At 35.2% G+C, this 10778-nt stretch overlaps 2 protein-coding genes across 6 annotated transcripts in view; one reads left to right on the top strand and one right to left on the bottom strand.

The window, feature by feature from the left end:
• LOC111456804 (ethylene-responsive transcription factor ERF056-like) overlaps positions 1-1957 on the bottom strand; it is a 2475-nt gene extending 518 nt beyond the window's left edge. For 2 of the 5 annotated variants that reach the window (XM_023098804.1, XM_023098803.1), the window contains exons 1-3: positions 1759-1957; positions 1327-1555; positions 25-1208 (exon numbers count right to left, since the gene is read on the bottom strand). In XM_023098804.1, the coding sequence (XP_022954572.1) occupies positions 65-1015 (951 nt within the window). In that variant the 5' untranslated portion in view covers positions 1016-1208; positions 1327-1555; positions 1759-1957 and the 3' untranslated portion in view covers positions 25-64. The remainder of the gene's footprint in view (positions 1-24; positions 1209-1326; positions 1556-1758) is intronic. The other 3 variants (XM_023098805.1, XM_023098806.1, XM_023098807.1) reach the window with 3 other exon arrangements.
• A 5313-nt stretch (positions 1958-7270) lies between these two features.
• LOC111456805 lies at positions 7271-8244 on the top strand. Its single transcript, XM_023098808.1, has one exon. It carries the CDS (start codon positions 7437-7439, stop codon positions 8100-8102), a length of 666 nt encoding a protein of 221 aa, XP_022954576.1. The 5' UTR covers positions 7271-7436; the 3' UTR covers positions 8103-8244.
• The last annotated feature ends 2534 nt before the right edge of the window (positions 8245-10778 follow it).

Genomic DNA, 10778 nt, shown 5'->3' with positions numbered 1-10778 from the left:
GTTTTTTTTTTTTTTTTTTTTTTTACTGCTCTTGAGACTATTACTATCTCCTAACTGCAAAAACTTACATGCATGATATACTCATCGTATCGTCGAACCATGAAAACTCCTTGTCGAATTCCATATCCATCGGAGGAAGATCGAGCGCCCCGACACTGTTTTCAATGCTGTGTAGAGTATAATTGTCTCTGAAGTTCGTGTCATGAAAGAACTGATCAAAATCATTGAAGACCAATGAATTGTCTCCAAGAACTTGAAAGTCCAATTCCTGAGTATCTAATCGCGGTAGTGTTATCGGGGTCGGGGTCGCTTCCATGATGTCTAAAATGGACCGCTCATCTTCATAGATGGATTTCAGGATGTCTTCATCATCTACCACAGGCATACATCCTTCAGTGATTGAATGTTCCATAGTTTGATCCACATTGCTGCATAAACTTTCACTACAAACATCCAGTACAGATGATGGTGAAGGATGAGAAAACAAAGCTATAATGTTTTCAGATTCATCTGTGAAATCAGCAACTGATCCGCTCTTCTCTTCCGGTTGCTCTCGGCCGAGCTCACCACTGCCCTTCGCCATCAATTGCATACTTTCGAACTCGTGCTTCTTTCTCTGATAAGCACCAGCAGCTTCCTCAGCAGTGTTATAAGTACCAAGCCACAATCTTCGGCCACGAAACGGATCTCGAATCTCTGCTGCATATTTCCCCCATTTCCTTCGTCGAACGCCTTTATACATCGAAGACGATCTTTGTGTTCTGCTACTGCTTGCTTTGACTTCAGTCTTGGTTCTAATTTTGCCTCCATGTGAGCTCTCCTTGGATATCTTATGGCGGATATCTGGCACTGATATCTCCCAGACAATGTTTTTAGCATCTTGATTGACATGTTCATCTTCTTCACTTGAGTAGTCGGTGGCATCAGGATCGTGAAACAGTACACGAACTTTCCTCACAGAAATGGACTTTCCTTCTCTTAGTTGCTTCATTTTCTTCTCCTCCTTACCATACATATCTTGATTTGGAAACTGCCTTCGGAACCTCAGAATATAATGAATGAATAAACGAAGGCAGGAGAACAGAGGAAGTTTTAGCGATCTTCAATGTCAACGAAAACCCAAAACCCTGAAACAAAAATGAACCAAAATTGAGAAGAGATTATGGTATGTTGTGGAAGCTTGAAACCTCTTCACTCCAGAACACGACCTGCAGGAGAAAAGGGGTTTTGAATAAAACAGCCATAAACCCATACATCGCTTGAAAAGAATGGAATCTCAGGTATTAAACCCTTGAAATAAACGAGTAATAAGCAAAACCCACATACCCATTTGATGTTAATTGCATAAAAAAGGGTTGAAAAGTTTGTTGATGAGGAGAACGAAATTGCATGTGAAGGGTGAAGAACAGAGACAAAGAACAAAAGCAGAGCTGCTTCAAAGCTCCAGAGGACAGATGAAACTCAGAAGACATAAATCTCTCCACAAAACCCCCCTTGTGAAGTATCTTATCGACGAGTTTGTGATTGAAAGAGAGGAAAAGAATGAACACACAAGCTACAAAAGAAGAAACGCGCGAAATGGGTCAGAGAATCATGGAGTGGAAAATCACAGAAACGTCAAAACCCCCACAAAAAACAAAAGAAAATCGTAAGCAATGGCTTAGAAAACGTCGAAAACAGAGTAGATTCAGTTCCCAAGAGCATGAACAACCGAGAAACGAAGCAATAGCGATTAGAAGGAGGGTTTAGAGGACTCACTGAAGTCGTCTGAGAGAATTTGGTTGGAGGCGGAGGGGAGTCTGTGATTGAATTTGGTTTGAAGGGGGTGTGTGCGTGATTCTGTTGTGGATTCGTAGCCCTCCAACACAGACAACACAGACACAGAGCCTATCCCTCGACGCACTCTCCCTCTCTCTCCCTCTCTCGGCTTTTTTTTCTTCTGAAGGGAAGTGTGAAATGAGGCATTTTAAGGTGAGCCAAAAAGCCTCTCGCGTGCTGCTGCTTGGGCCATCTGTCCACCCAATCCCAATCTTCACCTCCGGCTCCAGTCATGCTTTTCTTCTCTCCCTTAATTCTCACAATATGGATGCTATTTTAGTCCTTTCAAGGATGTTTTGCTTTCAAGATCTTGGGCTTGGATTTTAATCAATCACCAACAAATCTCACTCGCCCACCATAGAATTTAAAATGCTACTTTTTATGTTTTTTAATATTCCTTTTGTTTATTGTTCTTTGGTTTTGGTTGATTGAATAAACAATTTCCTACTGTTCGAGATCTTGCCATGGAAGGGTATGCATTGTGCAAAGATGTACACGATAATGTGCTCTTCTAGACTACACACATAGATACTTGAATTTGACTGGGTTGACAAGTGGAAGTAGTAAGATCGAATTCAATCAAAATAACACAACATGTCATTAACTCTACATCTACATTCACCCATATAGGCTTGTGAGGGATTCTTGTCGGACGCGAGACCCATGAGGTAGAAAATCTTTTGGTCTCAGTTAGAGAGGTGGGTCCTATAGCTCTAATATGGATCGGGCTATGAGTCACTCTATGCTAGTTGACTTCTTACGTCACTTAGACTATATTGGAAATTTTATATGCCTTTCACTCGTATTTCTCTAATTGTTTCACTGGTAAGTTGCTTCAACCTACTAAACTAAGGCACGCTACCAAATATAGTTCTAGTGACGTAATAGCCCTTAGATCACATGACAAAGTGTTTGAACAATTGAAGTGTTGGGTGATAGGAATAAGTAGGTATATTGGTTGAATAATTGTATTTATTTAATGTAAGTTTGTTAAAACTAATAATCTATAATCTTGTTTAGGTTATAAAATGATAGTATTAATAATTATGATAGGTAATTAATAAAAATTAGGATATAATTAATAAAGAGGATGTGGAAATATAAATAATGTAACGTAATATTGAAAATGAAATGAAACCGTAAAAAACGTAAGAAAATGCATGTAAATAAAAGTAGAATACCCACAAAATTTACACCCGTATTGCCTACATTGCACCACCTTAAAACAATTTATTACCATTAATTATGCCAACTAATTGGTGTGATTTTAGTTAATCCTTCCTAATCAATTCCATTTTTTTCAACTTTATTATTATTTTCATTTTCATAAATTTAAATTTGGTGTTGTATTTTATTTTATTTATAATTAAAAGTGCATGAAATTCAAAATATTTAGACACGTGCATGCACATCGAGAATTCAATTTAATTTTTACAAAAGACAAACGAATATCACCGAAAGACAATATTACAAGTTTAGGCTGTTTAAAATACACGAAATGCAGAAACTAAAAGACAAATACGAAAGAAAATCTAGACTCGAATATATATAGTGATTTCCTGTAAACAACATTCCACGTGCGCCTTTGTCTCAACCGCTACATTAAGCTCCAACTCAAATCTAATAATATTTTAAAACCAAATGATTGTATATTAAAAAAAAAAAATAAAAAAAAAATAAAAAAGTGGAAAAGCCCAAATTTGGGTCCTAGAAAAATTGGGGGAAACACAATAGTAGTCAAAAGAAAGGGGCTAGGTAAGGTGTTTGTGGTAATTTGGTATTATGGGCTTTCTTTTCTTCTTCTTCTTCTTTTTTTTTAAACAATATTCCTCTATTTGTCTTAATTTTCCCCCACAATGACTTCTTTTTATTACCTTTCACTTTTCTAAAGCCAATAATGTCATTTAAAAAATTATTATTTATTTATGGTTTTAAAAAACAAAATCCAAGACTGCTTAATGGGTTGTGGCCCAACTCCAGTTGAATGTCGGCCCAATTCATGTCCGGCCCTATTCATCCCCAAGTTGCTCAAAATGTCCAACGGAGTCACGTGGGCATAAAGAAAATGAATGACGTCACGTAGATTCCAATTGTTCCATCCGACGGTGGAAAACGAAGGGGCCACAACTACAAGTACTGATCAAAGAAGCTTGATCATTTGGCAAGAACTAAAAAAAATGGTATGATCTTGTCGGAGAAGAAGCAATTAGGAATGGAGAGAGAAAAGAGGAAGAAAATGTCGCAGGGGGAGAGCGGCGGAGTGGTCGGAGAGACGAAGAAGAAGACGAGAAAGGAGGAGAGAGAGACGGCGCCGGCGGAGGTGGAGGTGGAGGAGTTCTATGCCATTTTGAGGAGGATGGATGTGGCTTTACGGTACTTGAAAGAGGTACAGAAGAGGCGGACGGAGAGAAGGGCGGCGGCGGTGGTTAGAATCAGACAGGTTGAGGAACATGAGGAGGAACTGAATTTAAATGAAGTGCCTCCAGCAGATTCTACGGATTAGTTCCTGCTTTTTTCCTTTTTTTTTTCTTTTTTTTTTTTGTCAATATAAAGTTATATTGGTTAATTTTAAATTTATTTCTGATTGTTCTTCAAGCATTTCAACTCTGATGTAAAGTCAACCGCCCCAAGTTGCAGAAAATATTTGATTATGTTATAGTTCTTCGTATCTGCACATAAAATATCACCATTATTTAAATATAGTTTTGGTTTATTTAAGTATCTCTCGTTTAGTTGTTTTTAGTTTGTCCTCGAATCACATCCTACTAGGAGAGACTACCGATAAGACTCCATATCCTAGAATTGATATTCTTAGAGATGGGTGAAGAATGAGAAAGGACGGGATTCAAAATCCAATCTGTTCACAGCCTTTAAATAGAATATAAACAGTGAAGTAAATAAAAAATATAAGGGAAAAAATATAATTTTTGTGCAGTTTATTATTTTTGGAAAAATAGTTATTTTAAAGTTTATTTTTTAATATAATTTATATTAAATTTGTACTTAAAAAAATACTCATAAATCAATATATTCTCTAACAAAAAATGAATAGATAGGATAGATGTGGCATTTTATGAAGGTTGCGTGATGGACGAGGTAAGTGTGAGGGGCGTTTAATTATTTGAGAACCACGTCCATGGAAAACCTTGCCCCCCTTTTTTTTTTCTGTTTAACATCATTATCTTCATTAATTTGTTTTGTTTTAATGCTCATAATATAATTCCTCCAATAATTCAACCCCACGCAACCATTTTCCTTTCTATACAAAATAAACAAAAATATCATTTACTTGAATCCCATAAATATGGATACTTATCTAACCTACCATTCTACCTATATTACTTATCAATTACACATCTGCTTCCAATTTTTTTTAGTTTGACCAAATTGTAAGGAATTTTTATAGTTAAGTCATCGAAAAGAAAGGTAGAGTCCAATGTAGTATTGGTTCAGGACTAAATAAAGTTTTGAATTTTTTTTTTTTTTTTTTAATAGTTGATTGATTGAACCATATTTTGTTTATTCAGTGGGTTGAATGAAATAATGTGTATTGAAAGGGAGTTTGTGTTGTTGGGTGGTGTGTCAATTCATATTATTTAGTCTGAAGCCCTTTCAATACGCCACCAAACTTAAATCCAAAAGCTCAGCTTCCACATCAACTTCATAGCCAAATTATTTATAAATTATGCTCTCATTTCATAATTATTTACTTTTATTTACCTTTTTCTTAAATAAATATATCAATTATTACTCAATTTTATTCAAATTTAACAAACATAAATAAGTTTTTAAAATGAAAATATAAGTGATATATAAAAAAGAAAATACAAATAGTCATGAAATATATATATTTTTTTCACTGTTATAAGCCCAAGGTCGTAAAAAAAACAGAAAAAAAGAGGTTTTTTTTTTACACGATATTTAAGATTTATTATTATTATTATTTTTGTCTCTTTTCCACTCGAGTATTCTTGACTATTCTCGGGGTGGAATTTTTCGTCTCCAGCTTCCTATCATTTTCGGCATAGAAAATTTATCTTTTTTTTTTTTTTTTTGTTTTTTTTTTCTATTATTTTTTTTTTTAATTTTAAACCGTTTAAAATATTATGAGTTATCATCCAAGGTTAAGGTAATTACATCTAATTCAGATTATTTAACTTCACTAAATACCACAAGACTTAAATAGCTGTATTAGGGCTAGTTTCGTAAACACAAACTATTTAACTTTAAATATTTAATAACACGTTTTAAATAATCAATTATTAGTGTCATATCCACACGTGATTAGACTCTAGGTCCCATTTATTATTATTATTATTATTATTTCTAAGAACTTATTAATTCCGGAGATATAGATTAGTTGTGTAGCTTTGAATTATCATCCTTATACATCATCATCTTATATTTTTGATAAAATTATTCTTCTTTATCTATTACCATTAAAACTATTAAATTTCAACAATGATTATTTTACATTTAAAATTACAATATTTTAGTCTTTCTAATTAAAAAAAAAAAATCTTATCAAAAAAAGAAAAAAAGAAAATTAGATCCAAGGTTGGTTCAACATTTTAAAATTTGAAGGAAAAAGTCAACAATTTTCGAGTTGACTTGATAATAAATGTGAACCGTTGGATTGTAAATTTGAAAAAAAAAACATTAAAATCGACAAGGGACCCACAAGCTATTACTTGAAAGTTGCAGACAAGATTGCCGTTTACGGCTGGGGAAGTGCGGCACGGCAGTCAAACGGGGATAACGATCGTTACGATTTTTTTATTTATTTTTCAGGCGGCGTAAATGGTTAGGTCGCCGTTCGCGTCGTCTGTAATTTATTACTTACTTTAATTCTGTTTAATATTTATTCAGATTTTTTCAACCTTTTCTTCGTCCGTCGTTTTCATCCTTTATTATTATTATATTATTATTATTATTAAATTTGGAAGTGTTTAGGATAGAAAATTGGTGTTTTTAAAGTAATTTATTTGAATCTTTGATTTTAATTTTCTATTAATCAGGAGAAAGTTATTGTAGGAATATTTAAACTCAAAGTAAAAATAAAATAAAATAAAAAAGAAGAGGACTGTAATGCAAAACACAGGTGATTCGAGGGGGGCAATGCAATTATTAAGAAATTATCCCAAAAAAGAAAAAGAAAAAAAACGTAAATGAAGCGAAATTCAATGCCAAGTCAGTGGGACCCGCAACGGACTTCAAATCTTACCTTTAAATTTAGTTAAATGAATAAATAAATAAATAACTATTACCAAATATATATATTTATTTAAAAAAAGAAATTGAAAAAGAGGAGCAGAATCATTGAAAACAAACACAGAGGATAAACTTGGAAGAAAGAAAAGGTGGAAACACGGCGACCGAGAATGGATTTTCTAAACCCTCTCTTTATTCGACACGTGTCCTTCTCTTTTATGTCTCTGTTTCCCCTCTTTTTAAACGTCGCCCCCTCCCATTTATAGTCTCTCACACCACTTCTGCAACCATCCCTTCATTCTCTTCTCTCTAATGGCGGTTTAACCTTCAAAGCCCTAATTCTTCTTCTTCTTCTTCTTCTTCTATCTATTTCCTTCTTCTTCTTCTATCTATTTCCTTCTTCCTCCATGGAAAATTGCACCGACAACAGAAAGCGAGATCGCGACGAGTTAGACGTCTCGCTTGCCGATTCGGCCGAGTCGAAGCTCAGACGACTCAACTCAATGGAATCGAGATTTGTAAAGCCATGCTCCAAGTCGGAGCAGGTAGGTTCCGATGGAGGTGATTTGAGAATCGATTTGGCAGATTCGGATGAGATTCAGGATAAGTTGCTGAACATCCTTGAAGATTCCGACGTTGTTGCGGAGCGAGATGAGAGTATTCAAGGTTTTGAACTCGATTCGTTTATCCGAAGCTTCGAGGAGGAGATTCATGCCCTACCGCCGGCGGAAACGTCGTCGAATCAGAATGAGACTCCTCAGGCGGAACTCGGATATCTTTTTGAGGCGTCGGATGATGAACTCGGCCTGCCGCCGACTGTAGGTTCGAGTAATGAGGGGAAGATCGAGGCGATTGATTTTACGCCGGCTTGTTCTTGGCCTGGTGTGTTCGAGATGGATGGGAATGTAGGGTTTGAAGATGAGATACCGTGTTATGACTCGTTTGAGATTGGAATCGGCATTGGTTCCGGCGCGGCGGAGGAGAACGGGTTGGGTGGGGAGTTTGTTGCATTGGGCGGTTTGTTTGATTACTCGGACGTGCCGTTTCGACCGGAGTCGTTGTCGGCTTTGTAGAGAGAATTTCGAATGGGGGAGGTGCGTTTGGCTTCGACGTGTTGATAGGACACGACGTCGTTTCAAGTTTGTAGGTTGTAAATCCCAAAGGACAAACAGAAATGTAGAATTTAAAAAATATATTATTATTTTTATTTTTCTCTCTTTTGTGGTCCCCATGACATTGTTATTTATTATCTGGAGGGGTAGAATTTTGGTCGAACAAATGAGGTTTACTAATAGTAATTTTTAAATATAAAAATATGAATACAATGTGCTAGCAATTTAATTTTCAAATTATAAAAATTATATTTATAATGCTATCATTTCCGCTTTTCAATTAAATATTTGAATTCATAGTTAAATTAAAAGATAAGTGCAAATTTTCATAAAATATATATTTTCTTAATTTTAAAATTTATGTGGAATTTTTTACTTTTTGAAATTCATGGCAAACAACACTATTTTTGTGCAATTTTAGGGCAAACATGGGCATGCTTTTGGTTTAGTGTTTAGGCAGGAGAAAGAAAACTGGCCAAAACACAACTATCATCAAAGCATAATGCTTTATGGATGAAAACCCTAATTACTTCTTTAAATGTCAATCCATCCAACGAGCTTATGGATAATAATCAAACTAAAACGATTCCCTTTATCCTCCTCCACCACCTTAGCTCTCAAGGACGAGTTCCAATCTGTCAAACTTTTCGTTATTTTATTTTAAGGTTTTGGATGTGAACGTTCAAGTCCATGACATGATTTTATGAATGATTTTAAATGCATGTTTTCGCATAGAAAGGTCACATCATGCATGTGACAACGGTTCTATTTCAATAGAAAATTAGGGTTGTTACATCTACTTGGTCTGTTTTGCCCATACATATCATATTGGAAATTAGCATAAGTTTGTTAGCGCGACTCTAAAGGTGCAATTGAACAAATACAATATCCATAAATATTCTTAACATTATTTGATTCAAACAAGTCAACTTTTCTATATATATACCCGAGAAACAACCACACACCTTATTAGTTATATATATTTAGAGGATTGTATATATTTAGATAAATAAAATTAGAAAATTTAGATCGTACAACTTGTGAATCTAACCGTATACTAATTCTATTGTGCTATATAAATGAGACAAAACCAAATCAGACAAAACCAAATTGGGTTGTAAAAAGAAAAGTGAGCAAGCAAAATGATGTCTCAAACCATCTTTTGTTTCATCATTTTGCTTGCTTTTGAATCAAACATGATTATTAACTCATGTTTTGCACAATCGGATTCCAGTTTGATTGACCAATTTTCTAACTGGGAAGTGGATATTGTGAATGACCTGAAGGATTCTACTTTGGTAGCTCATTGCAAGTCGAAAGACGACGATTTAGGCGAGCATGTGATCAAGCCTGGAGACAAATATTTTTGGAAGTTCCATGAGAACGTGTTGCAAACAACACTATATTGGTGCAATTTTAGCAGCAAACGTGGGCAGGCTTCTGGTCAAGTGTTTTGGCCAGAGAAAAGCCACTGGCTTAGTGATCGATGCAATCGTAATACTTGCATTTGGGTTGCAAAAGACGATGGCATTTCTATACGTCTTGGTGTTTTCGGTTTATATGAATTGGTGTACCCTTGGAAATGAGGAAGGTGATGCATAATGCTTTATCAATAAAAACTCTCTTTAAATTAATTGCTTTTTTTACTCTAGTTTATTTCAATTATATAATGATGTTATGGAATTAGAGGAAAAGAGGAAGATAAATTAGGTTAAATTAATTTTGGTTCCTCCCCCCAATCCTCAATCAGTCCGATCTCTCTGTCACACCGATCTCTCTATCAAACCAAAATCACAGCCTCTTGTCTTGCCATTGTTGTATCTTCTTCACTTCACTCCTCTCCAGTTCTTCCCCTTTTCAAATCATTCAAGAAACGCCCCACTAGATATGAATATTGCTGCTTCACTCCTCTCCAGTTCTTCCCCCTTTCAAATCATTCAAGAAACGCCCCACTAGATATGAATATTGCTGCTTCTCTATCTTCACTGGTCGCCATTTTCTTATTTGGTGAATGAATGCCTCTTCCATAAAAAATACATGATTGAGACGGTGAAAACCTTCGAAGGATTCTCTGGACAAAATATCAACCTCCAAAAAAGGATTCTCTGGACAAAATATCAACCTCCAAAAAATAGAGATCATGGACATCAATATTAGCACTGAGATCATTGAAGAATTTGCTAGCATATATGGTTGTAAAAAGGGAGAATGGCCGAATATGTACCTAGGACTACCTCTAAAATTCTTTCTTTCTTTCTTTCTGGAAGATTATTATTGAGAAAATAGAATGAAGGCTGTCAACATGGTCATCACATTATACTTCAAAAGGCGGAAGACTTACTCTAGTACAAGCCACATTACCTCCCTACCTACTATATGTCTCAAAAACTGGCTGCGGATATAGAAAGACTTTTCAGAAATTACTTGTGGAAAGATAGCGCAGACCTTGTTCGTTGGAATATTATAAACCTCCCAATAAAAAATGGAGGTCTCTTATAAACCTCCCAATAAAAAATGGAGGTCTCGGTCTTCTCTCGATAAGGAAGAAGAACACAGCTCTCCTCGCCAAATGGATATGGAGATATCATCATGAACAAAAGGCCTTATGGCGTGATCTTATAAAGGCTAAATATACTC

The sequence above is a fragment of the Cucurbita moschata genome, unplaced genomic scaffold (genome assembly GCF_002738365.1).
Source record: "Cucurbita moschata cultivar Rifu unplaced genomic scaffold, Cmos_1.0 Cmo_Scf00019, whole genome shotgun sequence".
Classification (NCBI taxonomy): Eukaryota; Viridiplantae; Streptophyta; class Magnoliopsida; order Cucurbitales; family Cucurbitaceae; genus Cucurbita; species Cucurbita moschata.
This window is presented reverse-complemented; position numbering and strand designations above follow the sequence as displayed.